Source organism: Centroberyx gerrardi, chromosome 21 (assembly GCF_048128805.1).
Source record: "Centroberyx gerrardi isolate f3 chromosome 21, fCenGer3.hap1.cur.20231027, whole genome shotgun sequence".
Lineage (NCBI taxonomy): Eukaryota > Metazoa > Chordata > Actinopteri > Beryciformes > Berycidae > Centroberyx > Centroberyx gerrardi.
In genome coordinates this window covers 10,569,449-10,586,881 of record NC_136017.1, presented here as the reverse complement: position 1 = coordinate 10,586,881, position 17,433 = coordinate 10,569,449, and the positions used below count along the sequence as shown (strand labels likewise).

The following is a 17,433-nucleotide window of genomic DNA, read 5'->3' as shown; positions in this document are numbered from 1 at the left end:
GGGAGGGATGGCCAGGGAGATAGCAACACACACTCCAGAAATCCTTCATCAAGGTGCTGGGCTGTGCAAAAGTGGAGGGTGGAACTACTTTATAACAGAGCAATAGGTGTTTTTTCTTTTTTTTTCTTTTTTTTTTCTTGAGGAATGTCATTTCTATGTTGTTAGCTTTGCGATTTAAAACAGGAGGAGAAAAGAGAGCCCCAGGCTGTAATACTGATTTGTCTTTTTCACCAGGACAACTGGTTGAAATCAGGTAACAGGGCCATGTCAGTTCTTGTTTGGTGCCTGGTAGCTTATATTCTAATCTTGCGGGGAACCTGGGCAAGCTCCAGTTTTACCTGAAGTATCTTTTTGTTGTGCTGCACGGTAAAGGTTTCCGGATGCCTCACCCTCAGAACAATCCAGATAGCTGGATGGGGACGGTGAGAGGATTTATACCTTGAGGCAACACACCTTGCAAGGGCAGCGTTCCATGATTCATCTGTGAAAACACATGGGGCGCTCACTTACTCTTCTTGCTCTTGGCATGTTTCACTGTAAACATAAATTCCCTGAAGCCAGAGACAGTTGCCACTGGTTCTTTGACAGCAGAATATGAAAATAAAAGACAGATTTCATCCTTTGATTTATGACAGGAAAGGCTTTTGTGGTCTTCGGTGGGACTTTTTCACATCACTGAATGGAATGTCATTCAATTATTGTCAGCATAGGTGTTGACTGACTTTGGACACAGATCTACCAAGAGTGCAGCTTTTTGTAGGGTACACAAGCAGAATCTGTTCTCCAATCTAATTTTGGCCTTATATTTTGTACATTCAAAGCCAGATTTTGTAATTTCACACAAAAACAAGTCTCTTTTCTGGTCGAGCTCTCTTCAAAGCCAGATGTGAAAAGCTAGACTTTTGTACAAGTCTAAATAGGAACATGCACTCTTCAAAATCAGGTCTATATTTAAACCTGGTGTTTGTCCTTTTGGGGACCCAGAAAAGTGTCAGAACTCCTTATTCTTATTATTCCCATGTAAGACCCTAGATCTGGATCATAGGAGCCCAAAACCCCATGAAACCCTCTCCGTCTCCAGCTGTAAAAGCTGGAATCGGAATCACATAACTCTGCAACAGGGATGACGGTGCATGTTTTTATAGCCTACTGTATTCCTGAAAGCAAGCAAAGGTGAGCCTGTCACTCAAGAATGCTACCCTGAAAGATAGACCTCCTTAAATCTGGTTCAGTTCCCATTCCTTCTTATGGTGAACTGATTAAAGCACAGCAAGGAGTTATTTCTGTCACTTTGGAGCTAGTTTGCATTGAGGAGTCATTGTTGAACTCCAACCCTTCAGCTTTAAAAGCTACTGCTTTGGTGAGCTATTATCTCTTCTAGTTTAAACACTTTCTTTGTTTGCATAATGCACAACATATGGCAAAACTACAGTAGGAGGCAGAGTTCAACTCTGAAGTCTTCTTCATTCACAAAATTTAATAGGATATGCCTTGCACCTAAGGAAAAAGTGTGAATTTTCAGGGAAACAAACGGCAAGAAATCTTAGTTTCTGCAATAAATTGGCTGTCAGGACAATTTAAATGAAGCAGGTGCAATGGACCATTTCAAACCCAGATGTGCGCATTATGACAAATCGAAAAAAAACGCCTTTGGTTTAGATGCAAGTCCTCGCTTTCCTGATGTGTTCACAACAATAGCTGACAGACAACATCTGAAGTGACGAGCTGGATAACTATCATCACCCTTAAGCCCGTCTGTTTACCATTTTATACACCATTTAAATTGTGCATTTAATCTCCCAAGGGGTTTTCCACAGTAGACCCCACAGCGCCACTAAAACTACCCAGGAATGGGATGACGCTCACTTGAAGAGTTCAGTGTCTTCACATCAATAAAGATAATCCTACCTAAATGAACACAGAGCGGATGTGGTGGCCTCCAATTGTTCACATCCTCGCTGTGTTAACCACGAGTTTTACCACTTTAGCAATTTGGATGTATTGTCACACATTTTAGCTTGGATGAGAAAATCTATTCCTGGCAAAAGGTGTGTGGCATGAAAAAAAAGTGTGAGAGTCTTCCTTTTTATGACACTGCTAAAGCCACCACTTACTTCTTTGATATCCCCCAGCCCTTCCAGGTATCTTTCCTGTGACATTTAGCTTAACCACTGTTTTTACAAGATAATGCATGTTCCTTAAATATATAGTTACAGCGCTGAAGACAACATGAGTGACATCAGTGACTGTTGACTGTTGAATGGCAAACCACATCCATTATTCCTCTCTAGCACGCACTTGCAATTCTGTAAGATTACTCCAAGGGAAAAAAACAGATATCTATGTCTCAACAAGTTTCCATACCAGTGTGATCTAAAGGGAAGCTGACAGCTATACCACAGAACTGGGTAAAATAGTATTTGCATATTGTGTAATCTTCATGGAGTACCAGATGAATACGGTTTACTGTAATCACAGAAAAGGTCTGCTAAAAATGACTTTCAAACATTTTCCTCAGTTTCAGGCACTATTTTATTGTCTTATGTGACAAACCACAGCCATCTGGTACCTAAGAAGCCTGAAAGAAGCCATGAAAAGCTTTTGCAAATACTATTTGACCTGGGTCTACTGTAGCTCCATAAGCCTTTACTACAATCAGCAGACCGTCTGTGTCAAACCGCTCAATCTCCCTCTGTGAAAGCATCCTCTTCACCTTTGAAGTGCTTTCTAAAACATGTCTTAGAAGGTGGAAAATTGTTTCCTCGCAAGGGGGTGCATGGAACGTGTCTGCGGAAGGTCAAAGGTCAGCTGCTGTCAAGAAATCCCAAGAACGATGAGTGGAGTTTTGCAAAAAGCTGACAGAGACAATATAAAGCGCTGCAGCACACATGGGACAGGTGGGACATTCTTTTGGGATGGAAAACATTTAGGAGGGTTTGGCTAAAGGTGTGTGTGGTGGGATCCAATATGTAGTTGGTTCCACTGGCTTCCCACAGACCACTTCACAGAGTGGCTCCTTTCTTTCAGAGGCAAATAAAGCAGATGTCTGTTTGGAAGTGGGAGTTGCTGCGGCTTCTGCTGCATTAGACCCTCTAAAGGAACTGCATGCCCTTTCATGCCACAGCCGAATGGCTTTCTGCACATGTAAAACACTTAAAGCAGATGATATATGACAACTTTTTTGGTGGTGAGCAACATTGCCCAATGATCTCAGCATTGCTGTACATAGGAACTTCTTTTTGCTGAGAAACATTCAAATATATTTTAAACCTTGGATCTTTTGTTTCCTTTAACTGGGAGTGTTGGCGCTCTATGTTGCTCAAAACCTGCCTTGTGCATCTACCTATAATCAGCCAACAACTGTGTTCACCACAAGAGCCTCGCAATAGAAAGCATTCTCAATGATCCTTCATCAGACTTCTCTTCCTGGCATGGAGATGCTTGATTCAAGTATGCGCTATGTTTTCACAGGCAAATACAGACTAGTCATCTGCGGGTAGCAGTGAAGCCAAGGCTTGTTGAATCAATTAAGGTGCCTTACAAAACATCAGTAGGCGTGTTTTAAAAAAGATCACATCTAATTCTTCAAAGGGAAAGCAAGGCTATATGTGATACGTTGGGAGGTCTGAATTTTATGAGGTTTTGATTGATCACTTTAAAAATATATACCTTTGATATCTATTGTACATGCTTTCTTGTTCTATGTGGAGTGTTTTCAATTTAAAATGAATGAATACACTGAGAAAAAATATGATTAAGTACATACGAGACAAACATACATAAGAGATAACTACTACCTTTGACATTTGTAAATGGATTATTGTATACTCATGTTGTTTCTCCAAACTCCATTCTCTTTTGCGGTTGATAAATGAAATAGATGGTATGTTTTTCTATTGAGAGAACAAATGCAAACAGCAAGTGGGAATTTGAGAGAATGTTTTGCCTCAGGGATAAAAAAACAAAACTACACAGAATATGTCTTATCAACCAGACTAAACCATCTTTGGAATGTTTAATATGGTTTCCAATCTACTCACACACAGCCTAACGCACTGAAATCATTACAGGCTGAAATGTAAATACAATATTCTACCAGAAAGCATTGTTTGTTCAGGCTCTGTGAATAGAAATATTTTCAATGCTTTAAAATAGAGGCTATGATTAATAGTGTATTTTTCAAACCCTGGAAAATGAGGAAGCATTGCATCTATCAAACACAGACGCACACACACACACACACACACACACACACACACACACACACACACACACACAAGACACAAAAGGATCCATACATAGGCTACCTCTTTCTCTTTTTAGTGCAGCAGCACACTCTAGTGTAAATATGATGCACTCACTTCTATAGGCTTTTTACAATTCAACATTGATCAGTAGACCAACAGAAGTACAACAAATAATTGTGTGTTTGTGTGTGTGTGTCTGTGTGTGTGAGAGATAATGGACAGAGAATGCAGATACATCATACTGTGCCACTATCATACACATACAGAATGAACACATTTCTGTACACGTTATACCTCCATCTCTAAATTTGATAATGTCACTAATAATACACTTTTGCATGTCTGGACACATTTCTGCACATACATTCTTTTATCTTCCATGTGCACACTCACACATCTGCTCTGCAAGTCTAAGAAAGTGGATTCATAGATTCGTCAACTGCAAACGTCTCTTAAGATGAAAGGCTGTCAATAGTCAACATAGTGAGAAAGTATTTTAAACCAATAAGTTCTGTTTTAGCAGGATGAAGTCATCAATATGTTGTTTTTGTTCTATTTTTGTAATCTTATAGATGTCCTATTGTTTGCTGCTGCAATGGCCCAATTTTCCCACAGCGATCAGTAAAGTTTAATCTTATTGTATACCCACACAAATTACTGCTATTCACAAATGCAGTAGCCTACATATAAATGGATGATGGTTGCACAGTATAGTCACCTATTATAACTATACTCTCCTCCTCTATTGTACACCTACCCAGAGAGCCCTTGGCTTTACTACAACGTATGTGTGAGTGTGTGTGTACATGTATTGGGGGGTATTGTATACCGAGTACATATTGAGTCATTACAGGTAGAACATTTTCAGTCTATAATACATATAATGGTGAGGCCATCTGACAGCTTATCTTGAGGTAAAATAATGGATGTTCTCTTGACATCTTTGCTGTTTCCTGTCTCTGAGGAATGAGGGAACTGCGACCAACCCAAGCAAGATGGGGACTACAGACCTAAACACCAAATGGCAGGGGTGCAGCTGAGAGTTCAGCGCCCCTTGACAAGATGGGACACTGTGTACTTATTTGATCAAGGTGCCACCTGGATCCCTGAACCATACTTTCTGGGGTCTGCAGTGTTCCAGTCGACATATACAGTAACTGAACCATTAATTTTAGATACTGTGCGAGCTTTTGTTAGGAAACTATTAAAAGTATCAGTCATTCTGCAGCCACACATTTGTTGTCAAACAGGCCAGCTCAGTAGAGGGCAGAATGTCAGCTGGATGCGCTTAAGATCCACGCATGCTCTGTCTAGTCCTTGACGTTGCACGCAAGCGCATTTCGCCTCAGCGGTCATTCATTATAAAGCCGAAAGTTCCTCTGTCTCTTTCCACCTTCAGCCATTTTGACCATGTTAGGAGCTGTGGGACGCTGCTGCACCGGGGCTCTGCAGGCTCTCAAGCCTGGGGTCCAGCCCCTCAAGGCTCTCGTTGGATCCCCAGCCGTCCTCTCTCGTAAGTCCCGCATGCTTGGAGCATTTCAGGGAGATATGTTTTAAGGAAAGACACGTTTACTCGGTTGTCAGGAGGGAGGGATTATGCTAGCTGGCGCTAGCAACACGCTGGCTGCCCTGTCGGCGGCGGAGCAGGCCGTGATACTGAAATGTCAAATATTTCATATATTAGAGCCATTTCAAAATATTAAATGCGGACAATATGCATATTTACTGCTATTGGCATGTGTCATTGAATAAGTAATGACTGGACTGTGTTATTTTTGTGCCAACAGTAATGACCTTTATGTGTCATGACATGAGGCGGTGTAGTGGCTATGCGGCTAGCACTAGCAGTCACAGGTTATAGCTAGCTGAGTTAAGGCTAGTCGGCTAGCGTAGTTTGACAGTTGTTTGCACAGTTCACACAACAACGCATGTTAAAATGGATCTGTTGTCATCAAAAAGCGCTAACCTCTGCAGAGAGTGAGCCTACTTAGCTATTTATGTTATTGCAAGCAGACTAACTATATGATGTGAATTACTTGTCATTGATCGTCGTGCAGCTAACGAGTAGCATTAGCAACATTAGCTCGCAGCAGACTTCATTCATTTGTCAGACTTCTCACGTTAGCTAGACCGGTAGGTAAGTGGCCAGCCAGCGTTAATCTCACAGAAGTGAATTTAATGCATAGTTACAAAGGTCCTTCAACTGCGATTTACATTGTCAGTCAAGTGAAATCGTGGATAACTTCGTTTCTAAGCTGATTCATAACATGGCCGAAAACAATCACTTGACATTGAGACTTCAGCGGCCAGACGCGCAGTTGTCTCGCAGCTTCACATCGGACAGTGCAGTCAGTAGACACAAACGAGCAAAGGCACGACAAGGTCACACATGTTGGTCCCTGCCTGAGTTAAATGCTCACTTTTCCACTGGATTACTTCGACAGGCAGAGACTATGTCGCACCAGCCGCCGCTGCTGCCGTCGCCACCGGGCGCATTGTGGCTGTCATCGGTGCCGTCGTCGACGTCCAGTTTGACGAGGGCCTTCCTCCCATCCTCAACGCCCTGGAAGTCACCGGCCGTGAGTCCAGGCTAGTCCTGGAGGTGGCACAGCATCTGGGTGAGCATCTTGGGATATAGCCTGCAGTCTTTGTACTTATATGGGTCAGGTGGGTGACTGCTGCTGTAACTGGGTAAAATGCAGTAAAAGGGCTGTTCATTGACTGGAAGATTGTACAGTAGCATTTCAGTATTTTAATCCTGTTTCTGTCATGTCCTCAGGGGAGAACACAGTGCGTACCATTGCTATGGATGGTACCGAGGGTCTGGTCCGTGGACAGGGAGTCCAGGACACTGGTGCCCCCATCAGAATCCCAGTGGGTCCCGAAACCCTGGGCAGAATCATGAATGTCATCGGTGAGCCCATCGACGAGAGGGGTCCCATCTCCACCAAGCAGTGAGTTCATTTTTTGCATAACTGCACGATTCCAATAATAGTTAATTTGTGTAGTGCATTTCATGAGGCTTGAAAGAAGACGGGATTGAAAATGAAAGTACTAAAGCAAGGTCAATATAAAAACGATCTAACATGCAGCAAAGCAATACAAGGGCAGCAGTGATGCAGTAGGCACTTTAGGTAGAAGACATGGTGACGATAGAGGGTGCAAATGTCTATTGGTCTGCAACTTACTTCTAATTTTGCGGTTTGATTTATTAGTCATATATAGATGAAGTGACTGGAAAACAATTTTTTTCCCAGGACTGCCCCCATCCACGCTGAGGCCCCTGAATTCACTGACATGAGTGTGGAGCAGGAGATTCTGGTAACTGGCATTAAGGTGGTCGACCTGCTGGCCCCCTACGCCAAGGGAGGAAAGATCGGTATGTGCGATAGAATAAAGTTTTGCTCATGTGTGCGAAACTTTGGCAGGATAATGTACAGGATTAATGGGACTGACTTGAATACTTAGAATGTTTGTAGTGACTTTGTAATATAAAATCAATCTGTAATGCTTATCTGCCATGTTTTTTATCGGCACAGGTCTGTTCGGTGGTGCCGGTGTGGGCAAGACTGTATTGATCATGGAGCTGATCAACAATGTGGCCAAGGCCCATGGTGGTTACTCCGTGTTCGCCGGAGTGGGAGAGCGCACCCGTGAGGGAAATGACTTGTACCATGAAATGATTGAGTCTGGTGTCATCAACCTGAAGGACACCACCTCCAAGGTGAGGATTGTAGCAAGCCTCCATAAGAAAAAGTACACTACCCCTGAGCCCTGAGTAGTAAAACATGACTGTTGGTCTTTAATTGGAAGGGTGGGTTTGACAGTGACCCCATGCCCTTGTGAACTCATGTCATGTCATGTTGACAGATATCTGTCCCTGACCTCTACTCTCCTCCCCACTAGGTGGCGCTGGTGTACGGACAGATGAACGAGCCCCCAGGCGCCCGTGCCAGAGTGGCTCTGACTGGACTGACTGTGGCCGAGTATTTCCGTGACCAGGAGGGTCAGGATGTGCTGCTCTTCATCGACAACATCTTCCGCTTCACACAGGCTGGCTCTGAGGTCCGTACAGTCCCAAAATAGTTTCTCTACCAATGGCCAAGTTGCAGAAGCAAAGTTTTACAGAAATGTTATGGGATTAGTTTATTGTAATAAAATGGTGTCTCTCTAATGTGGTAGCTGACAAATTTGGATTAAAATGCAACTTAGTTGACACTCTGACATCCCTGTCTAGACACCAAGGGTTGGTGAAGAATAAAACGTCAAATGCTTGATGCTGATATCAAGTTAGGGATGTGCCGAAACGGTCAACTAGTCGTTCATGAGGATCTCAATGTTTGCATTTGATGTTTTGTCAGACTGACTGGATTTGGAAATGCATCTTGCATCATACAATCAATATCTTTATCTAATGATATATTTAACGTAAATGTTAAGTTGATGCTTGATTTTGTGGTTAATATTTTTAAGTTATTTTGCCCATAGCCCAATAAGCTTATGTTGAATTTTCACTTGTTTACACCAACTAGTCAAGTTTGTCATTCAGACCATCCACTGACTAGTCAGCCATGGGGGGGGGGGGGAATAGACTTTTGCACATCCCTAATACCAAGTCCTCTCCCGACCTCTCAGGTGTCTGCCCTGCTGGGTCGTATCCCCTCCGCTGTGGGTTACCAGCCCACTCTGGCCACTGACATGGGTACCATGCAGGAGAGAATCACCACCACCAAGAAGGGTTCAATCACCTCTGTGCAGGTAAGCAAAGAGCTCAATAAGCACATTTGACACTCTAGCTGTGTCATGGCATTACATGGACTTGCAAAAATGTCTTAAGAACATTGGTAATGGCTGTAGAATAATGGATACTAAACTGTTATGTAGTACTTCATCATTGCCAACAGATACCATGCTATGTCAGTGTTACAGTTACTTGGCCTTTTAGGAGCATGTATTTGAAACGACAAATTAGTGATGGGAGAATACCGGCTAAAACCATTGGTCTACTCTGATCATATAGTATTGGGGCAACAAGAAGGCTAGTACTAGCATTTTAAAGTGACCAAGCCTCAATTCTCTCCACCAAGGCCATCTATGTGCCCGCTGACGATTTGACTGACCCTGCCCCCGCCACCACCTTCGCTCACTTGGACGCCACCACTGTGTTGTCCCGCGCCATCGCTGAGCTGGGTATCTACCCCGCCGTCGACCCCCTGGACTCCACCTCCCGTATCATGGACCCCAACATCGTCGGAGCCGAGCACTACGACGTCGCCCGCGGCGTGCAGAAGATCCTCCAGGTTTGTCATTTGAATAGCCACATAATCCGCTGCTCTTGTATTGAATGTCGAATACAGTTTTCTAACTTTCTCACCTGTAGTTTGATCTAGACATTTATCAGGCTAACCGTTTTGCTCACTCCCTTTTTTTTTTTTTTTTAGGACTACAAATCCCTGCAGGATATCATTGCCATCCTGGGTATGGATGAGTTGTCTGAGGAGGACAAGCTGACTGTGGCCCGCGCACGCAAGATCCAGCGTTTCCTGTCCCAGCCCTTCCAGGTGGCCGAGGTCTTCACCGGCCACATGGGCAAGCTCGTGCCCCTCAAGGAAACCATCAAGGGCTTCAAGAGCATCCTTGGTGGTACGTATACGGACAATATCACTGTTAACATATTATGTATTTGACTTTAATGTCTTTTTTTTTTTTTTGATCGTGCTTATGATTTATTGGGTCTAACACAAACACACGGGACATTTAATAATTTCTCTGAGTACTGTGTGTGTGTACTGATGTCATCTTGCACCTTGTTATCCCCCAGGTGAGTACGACCCCCTCCCCGAACAGGCCTTCTACATGGTGGGCCCCATCGAGGAGGTTGTTCAGAAGGCCGAGAAGCTGGCTGAGGAGCACTCATAAACATCTAAACAATCTAACTGTTTAAGAAATTGAGGAAAAGGGGAAAGGAAGGAGGGGTCCTGTGGTAGGAGCACTTGGTTTGTAAAACATGTCACAATGCAGATGTACCTGTCTTGTCATCTTGAAAGAAAAGTTCTATTTAATGTTTCCAATGAAAAAGAGATGGAATAAAGGTCTGTCTTTACATAAAACTACAACTTGTGTCAACTGTATATTTCCTAGGCTTTTAATATGTTGTAGTGAAGAAAATCTTGTTCCTAATGGGTTGTTTCATGAAATGGCTGTCCTCATCCACTTTGACCACAAGATGGCACTCACAGGCCATGTTGAGCTACCTGTACTGTTGCAGCTTCATTGTCACAAACTGAAATAAAGCAGTTGACAAAGATGGGAAGTGTTGTTTTTGTTTCTACTTCACAGACTTGGCGGTAACTTACTTTGTCTCCTAATACTTAATGTCAGGATTCTTGTTTAAGAAACTTCACTCTGTGGGTTTTTGATTCATGACAAGAACTTGTTGCTGTCGCGGCCTGAATCACAGAAACAACACTTGAGAATTGCAGTACTGGGTGTCAATAAATCAAACGATGAAAACAATACGCTATAAATGTCGCAACACGCTGCCAACTATTTCAACACTTTGTGGTTCTGGGAAAGAAATGGATAACGTGTCTTTCCCTCAAGAACAAACTGCTATGAACAGTTATGAGCAATATAAAAACAACACTGACAGTTAAGGTTGTTGCTGCTGCCGAGGCTAGAGAGGCTTATCATTGCCCGTCATTAAGACAACAGTGTTCCTTCTACAATATTGAGGCTGTGAAAAGATTTCATATTCACAAAGTCCACCTCACGTTGCCCAGGGCTGCAGTGGTTGAATATGAGTGCAGTTTATTACATTAATCACTGTTGGGAATCCTACTAAAGAATTTCAGAGCACTTAAACAAGTAGGCCTAAATTTCATTCACTATTGATAACTATGGTCAATTCTCAAAGTGTTGAACTTCCCCACTGTTGGCTCTCGTCCGCTTCTAGTTGGAGCTCTTAGTTTAGGACAAAGGTCAATGGCCTAAAATTACCCTCTTACACATCAAACACAAAAATTGAACTGAGGTAATGAACTACGGTAATGTGCCGTTTACAGGAATAGTGTTTGGGTACAAGCCCATTATGGAGGGTTAATTCAGTTTTTTCCTCATGACTGATGGCTGAGAAATGTTTAAAAAATGTACTGTGTGCAAGTGTTTAAGGTATGCATCCTTGCACATACATTTTAGACGCTTGTTATACTGAACTTTTACACTGTACTAATCTTGCTTATAATCCTTTTATAATTTAAGCAACACCAATTTTCTCCTGCAATTTCTGCACACTTGTTAATCATTTCTTTGTTGAATTGTGTTAGATTTTTATTGCTGTATCCTTAACCTTTCACACACACCTCTATCATCCCAAGGCCTAGATAAGTTGGAACAAGCCTCTATCTACCTGCAGATAAGTTGGCTTTCAATTTGCCCAGCCCTTTCTGCTCTTTGTGAGAAAGCCTCGTGTAGCTGCACAATTCTTTACAAATGACAACATATATGAAGTCCTTGCTCTAGAGGAGGGAAGCAAACAAAGTTTGGACAAGTATCGTTTTAAGTGGTATTATTTATGTCACAATATTGCTCATCAAAGAAATGTTGGCTATTCAATAGTGAATTTGGAATAAGGCTTTGGCTAGGAATTTAAAAAATGCATGAATACATTGGTCAGTTGCATGGCTGTGGATAAAAACAGGCAAATCTTAAGGCCCATACTAATATAATGAGTATATTTGGTCTTATTGGACAGACTTTGCGATGGGAACGGCCTGTTTGGACATGAGGTAATCGGACAAGCAGCTTGGCATGTAGGACAGCGGCAGCCAGAAGAGCTTGGCGTCCCAGCCGGGGGAGTAGCGGGTCCGGGGCCGGACCGCAGACACGGCATGCTCCATACAGCTGACCACCTTCATCAGGTCCGCATCGGATATCTGGGCCAGCTTCTGCTTCATCAGCTTATCCACTAGGACGGAAAACAATGCCACACATTGTAACTTTAACTGTATCATTTTAACTGAATAGGATGTTTCAGATTTCTTCAGTTAAAAAAGAACAAAAAACCAATACACCAAATGAAATTGTCCAGTCTTACTCTTATCTAGATAATCAGCCCCATAGTCATCTCTGACCTCCTGGGTCACTTTGTCCCACAGCATCTTCACATTTTTGAGCAGGATATTATAGTCAGTCACATTTGTCTTGAAGAAGCCTGGCTCAATACAGAGGACCTTGACACCAAAAGGAATCATATTTAACCTAAAAAAAAAAGAAAAAAAAGTTCCTCGATCAATGTGTTCAATGTGATCAATGTGGCTGATTGTATTTTAAGAAAAAAATCTTGTCATTGCGTATTGATAATTAATAGATTGTGTGACTCACCTGAGGCTGTCGTTGAAGGCCTCCACCCCATACTTGGAGATGGCGTACGGGCCGCCCACCACACTGATCCTCCCGAACACGCTGGCGACGTTGACCACCCTCCCCCTGGCCTTCTTGATCAGCGGCAGGACACTCAGCGTCACGGCGATCACCCCGTTCAAGTTCACATCCAGCATGGACTTGTAGTCGTCGATGGTCAGCCAGTCGCAAGGGGCGGAGGGAGTGGCCACGCCCGCGTTGTTCACCACAGCCCAAAGGCCTAGGAGTGTTTTTAAACCGTTATTTACCCCAGCCTGCTGAGTTTCTGTAATAGCGGATGACTAACCGGAAGTTCTAGTAATGGAGGGAAGTGGAGTTGTTGCTGCCTTATTTATGTTTACACTGGATGAAGTGACCAAGAGAGGGAAATGGAGTACATCAAATTCCATCATTAAAACCATTACAGTGTCTTTGCTGTCAATGGTTCAAAGACAAAAGAAGAAGTAATACACTTTCAGGAAAAGGGGTTATATAAGTCTAACCAAGATCTCAAGATCAAGATCTCAACTAGTGAGTACCATACTGTTTTGCTGACCACCAATTAATTTTATGTAATCTTGAGCAGTACATTAAGTACATTATGAAAAGAATGTACAATGTGATACTGTGTTCCTGTGAAAAGGAATATCAAAAGTTTTCCTGCATGTTGATTATATTTCAGAGTCTGTTTAGTAAAGTAAGACCGGCTGCTGGTATCAATGTTGTGGGTTGTGTAGACTGCACGGATCAAATATCACAGTGTGTTACGTTGGGGTTGTGCATACCTACAAAAGAGCAGCATTTAGCATTATTACACTTGTTATATCAAGGATTCAAGCCAGACCAATGTGAATAATGCCTAATAACTTCTACTGTCACAGCATTGTTTTCCTCCCAAATGAAGAAACTGGTTATTCTATGCCTGTAAATTTAAATGGAAATATGTAAGAGAGATAGTTAAAAGTGGTCTGTCATCATTAACACTCAACACTCACCGCGCTCTCCCACTTTCTCCGCAATCATAGCCGCAACTTTGCTGACGCTGTCTTTGTTTCTAACGTCCAGGTGCGTGGTGATCAGCTTGTCGGAGCAGGACTTCTTCAGGTCCTCCTCCCCTCTCTCGGTGAAGCAGGAGGCGATCACTCTGAAGCCCAGCTTGTCCAGGTGCCGGGCCAGGAGGTTGCCGAAGCCGGAGTCACAGCCGGTGACGTACACATACTTGCCGGCCTTGTCGGAGACCCTGGGCATCTCCTTGACCCAGCGGTACAGGTAGTAGACGACCACCAGCCCCAGGAGGTACAGGTACATGACTGCAGGACACAAGAGGAAAACTGCTTCATATCTTTTTGGCGTGTTTTGGCCCCATTTTTACTCACCAACACACTATAGGGAAGTGATTGAGACAGACCTCAGCATTGTCTGGGAGTATGAAAGGTGTGTGCCAATAGGAAGTTATGTAAAGGAGGAGAAACTCTGGCTAGAAGTGTAATGACACATTAATAAGACCTGCAGCCTCACCATGTATTCATACTATTAGTAGTAGCAGTAGCACTGGTTCTGAAAGAGTAAAAGAGTGAAAGAAAGAGTGAAACAGTTACAGAAAGTTAAAGAAAGTGAGTTGAAGTAGTAGTTTCAGTTGAAGTAATAGTTGCAATAGTAGTTGAAGTAAAATTCAAAGTGTTGAAGTAGTACTGGTAGTAGAAGCAGCAACAGTGGTAGCAGTAGTAGTAGTGCTAACAGTAGTTGAAGTGTTTTAGTGTTTTTAATGTCAAGTAATGTCACATTTAACTCAAGCTTGTGCTTTGGTTTGCAAAATGACATGCAGGAACATTTTACTACTGTTCTACAATTAAATAATAAATAAATAATGATTTAAAGTGACAACATTGTCTTCAATCTCATTTGACACAGAAATAGTTTATTTGCATTTTATCCAGACTCCAACATGAGTAATTCAGTGGCTCAGTTTGCCCCCAAGCAGATAAATTTACCCACTTGCTAGGATCAATTTACCCCCAACTTGGGGCAAATTGAGCCTTAAGGGACTGGTTTTTTTTTTTTTTTAAGAAGTTGTATTTTCATTCTTCTTTCATTTAGCTGCATTCTTACTAGTTAATTTGAATGCCAAGTTCCTGAAATGTGATTGGGAGCATTTGTTTTAGTTCTGTCTCATTTTTCCTTGCCAAGATAACAATTTCAGTAAAACCGGCTCACCCCGCTCTCCCCTATCCTACCTGACCTCTGTTGAACTACTCATGCAGTGATTTTTAATAGTCTACTCACTCCTCAAAGGTAATTTTACCACCTTACTTATTTAACGTACTGTACTCGTTACATTACTTTGTCGTTACACACAGGGGCGGAAATTACGGGGGGGACAGGGGGGTCCGGACCCCCCCTTCCTGGGACTAACAGAGAGTTGTCCCCCTCAATATATCATTGTAAACATAACTATATAATTTTAAATAATATAATAATATGCATTGAAAGCACTTGTGCTAATTATAGACGCAAAACAATGCGTTTTTAAGTTTCGAAAGATTGCGTCCCCCCCTCATACGCCTCACAGTGGTTTGGTCCACTGCCTACCTGCCTCCCCGAACCCCCACACACACACATTAGCCCTCGGTACGAGTGTGTGTGGAGGATCTCTGGAAGTGTGTCAGTGGTGGCTGACCTCCAGTAAGAAGCTACTTTGCAAAGGTTAACTTAAAACAAAGGATGTGTCAGACATTTTTCTTTACTTCTACCACTCAACAGAATAAAACACATTCACAATTGTAACCAGACTACATTTTGTTCCGTTACCTCGCGGTTGAATCTTGTGCGTCAGCGTGTTGGTACGGAGCCGCGTCTCCTAATGCATGTGTGTGTATGGAGGCAGGAGGTCTGTCCACTATTAAAATCATCATAACTCACTGAATTTTCGACCGATTTTCAAGCGGTTTGGTTTGTTACAAATGCCAGACATGTATTTATGATACAGGATACTTGGTTAAATTAAAATGCGGGATTTCATACCAAAATACTTTATCTTTTGTAGATGGTAACAGTAATATTTCTATAATATAATATTTAAGATTAACTTACCCTATGTAATTAGGTTCTAAGTATATTATTTTTTTCTTACTGCATGTAAAATGGCTGCCACTATGTTATTTTGTTCATAATTTTGGAAATAAATGAAGACTTAATTAATAAAAAAGACATAATTACAACAAACATTATGTTAAAATATAAGTCAATTTCTGGCAGGCTTCATAGCGTTCTGGACTTTTACACATTGACAGCAAAACATTAGAGATCTGCTTTTTCGGGAAAACTAAATCTAATTAGGCATATATTAGCTTTAGTTCAGTTAATGGGTGTTGCATCTCACCTACTACTGTAAATAACCTGCATGCTGTGTGTGTGTGTGGGGTGTGTGTGTGTGTCTATTTGTCAGCCAGTCAGTTAAAATGGCAGAGAAAAGAAAAACAGACATCCGATCATTTTTCAGTGCACCGAAACGCCAAGTAGAAAGACCCCAGTAATATCAAAGGCAATTTGATAAAATCTTCATAAGAAAGGAATGAAGTGCTTATGGAAATGTTTCATAATGGACCTCTATATACATTTAATACAACAGTACTTTTGGCGGCACCTTTGGTGTCCCCTTCAGGAATTGCTCTTGAGAAATTTTTCTGTTTATTGTCCCCCCCAACAGTGAAATGAAATATCCGCCCTTGGTTACACATCCCTAACATTAGCGGTTGCCTCCTCTCTTTCCTTCATAAATCAGGATAAATCAGTTGCCTTCATTTCTCAGCTGTGTGTGGAGGACGATGACGATGACTAATGTCACTTATGTAACGAACTGGTTTGTGGCCAATTTAACTTCAACGTTTACATTTAGTGACAAAAGTGACAAAGTGCAAAGGTGACAATTTATTTTCGATTGGTAACTGCAATATTGCTGAAACTGAAATTGTAGGGCTAATTCGTGTAACTACTTCGTTACTAGTTGAAACACAATACCTGGTAAATGGGCTCCTCAAATATTTGATGATGGCGCGCGAGTTTGGACTCATCCCCTTTCACAACACATGTACAGTAGGACATAGTGTAACGTTACACTGCTTGGCAGGACTAACCAACAGTATCTCTGGAGAACCACTTTATGAATGATAGCCTATCTTTATGGATTACCAAATACCATGCACAGTAAAACATTTATAGACTATCACTTCTGCAGTTTGATATTTGTTTGACTTGTTCCGAAATGTTTAATAGCCTCTTAGCCTACATGGCTGTTGCAGGCTGCCTATATGGAAATTAGTTAATTCAACAAAATGTGTCAGTAAAATTATTTTTTTTTTGCCTTATCTTCTTCTAATCTTTTATGCCGTAGGCTAGTTTACTGCTGGCTAATGGCAAAATAGTGCGGGTGTCCGGAGTGCCTTAGCTGTCATTAAAACCATCTCGTTCATAACCTCATTCAAAGTCCTCATTGTTTTCTCTTCATCTGTCGCTTAACTCGCATAAAGGCCTGGGGCAACAAAAAAACCCCAAAACTCAAGCCGCTCTTACCTGTTGTGAAGGTCTTCCAAGACTGCTACAAGTCTGGTACAAAAACAACCCAGATCCCAATCAGTTTCGAGGGTTGTCACATGCTTGGTATTGACCAATGCCTGATGTAGGGCGTAACCTCTTTAGGAAAACGGCAAAAATGTTTATAATCCTTGTTAAATCATTTATCAGAAAACACAACGCAGCTAAGCAACAATAAACAAACACAGTAATTCTA

General features: G+C 42.1%; 2 protein-coding genes across 3 annotated transcripts; one reads left to right on the top strand and one right to left on the bottom strand.

Moving 5' to 3' along the window:
- Positions 1 to 5,626: 5,626 nt before the first annotated feature.
- LOC139914667 (ATP synthase F(1) complex catalytic subunit beta, mitochondrial) lies at positions 5,627 to 10,554 on the top strand. Its single transcript, XM_071903033.2, has 10 exons — positions 5,627 to 5,760; positions 6,692 to 6,865; positions 7,027 to 7,201; positions 7,505 to 7,626; positions 7,787 to 7,971; positions 8,154 to 8,312; positions 8,883 to 9,005; positions 9,335 to 9,547; positions 9,689 to 9,890; positions 10,069 to 10,554. The coding sequence occupies exons 1-10, from the start codon at positions 5,658 to 5,660 to the stop codon at positions 10,164 to 10,166; spliced, it is 1,554 nt and encodes a 517-aa protein (XP_071759134.1). The 5' UTR covers positions 5,627 to 5,657; the 3' UTR covers positions 10,167 to 10,554.
- A 1,245-nt stretch (positions 10,555 to 11,799) lies between these two features.
- On the bottom strand, positions 11,800 to 17,280 carry LOC139914673 (retinol dehydrogenase 7-like). Of its 2 annotated transcripts, none has more exons than XM_071903042.2 (5): positions 17,217 to 17,278; positions 13,643 to 13,957; positions 12,630 to 12,888; positions 12,343 to 12,506; positions 11,800 to 12,213 (listed from the first exon to the last, which is right to left on the bottom strand). In XM_071903042.2, exons 2-5 carry the CDS (start codon positions 13,953 to 13,955, stop codon positions 11,990 to 11,992), a joined length of 960 nt encoding a protein of 319 aa, XP_071759143.1. In that variant the 5' UTR covers positions 13,956 to 13,957; positions 17,217 to 17,278; the 3' UTR covers positions 11,800 to 11,989. The 2 variants fall into 2 exon arrangements, with proteins under 2 accessions (XP_071759143.1, XP_078147293.1); XM_078291167.1 differs by having other exon boundaries at positions 12,053 to 12,213; positions 12,380 to 12,506; positions 17,217 to 17,280.
- Between the last annotated feature and the right edge of the window lie 153 nt (positions 17,281 to 17,433).

Excerpts from the sequence above, each read along its gene's own strand:
- LOC139914667 (XM_071903033.2), top strand. The coding sequence starts at position 5,658 with ATGTTAGGAGCTGTGGGACGCTGCTGCACCGGGGCTCTGCAGGCTCTC. Across the intron at positions 9,548-9,688 it reads GCGTGCAGAAGATCCTCCAG|GACTACAAATCCCTGCAGGA; the intron begins GTTTGTCATTTG and ends TTTTTTTTTTAG. Across the intron at positions 9,891-10,068 it reads CTTCAAGAGCATCCTTGGTG|GTGAGTACGACCCCCTCCCC; the intron begins GTACGTATACGG and ends GTTATCCCCCAG.
- LOC139914673 (XM_071903042.2), bottom strand. The coding sequence starts at position 13,955 with ATGTACCTGTACCTCCTGGGGCTGGTGGTCGTCTACTACCTGTACCGC. Across the intron at positions 12,507-12,629 it reads GCCTTCAACGACAGCCTCAG|GTTAAATATGATTCCTTTTG; the intron begins GTGAGTCACACA and ends TTTTTTTTTTAG. Across the intron at positions 12,214-12,342 it reads GGCTGATTATCTAGATAAGA|TGGATAAGCTGATGAAGCAG; the intron begins GTAAGACTGGAC and ends TTTCCGTCCTAG.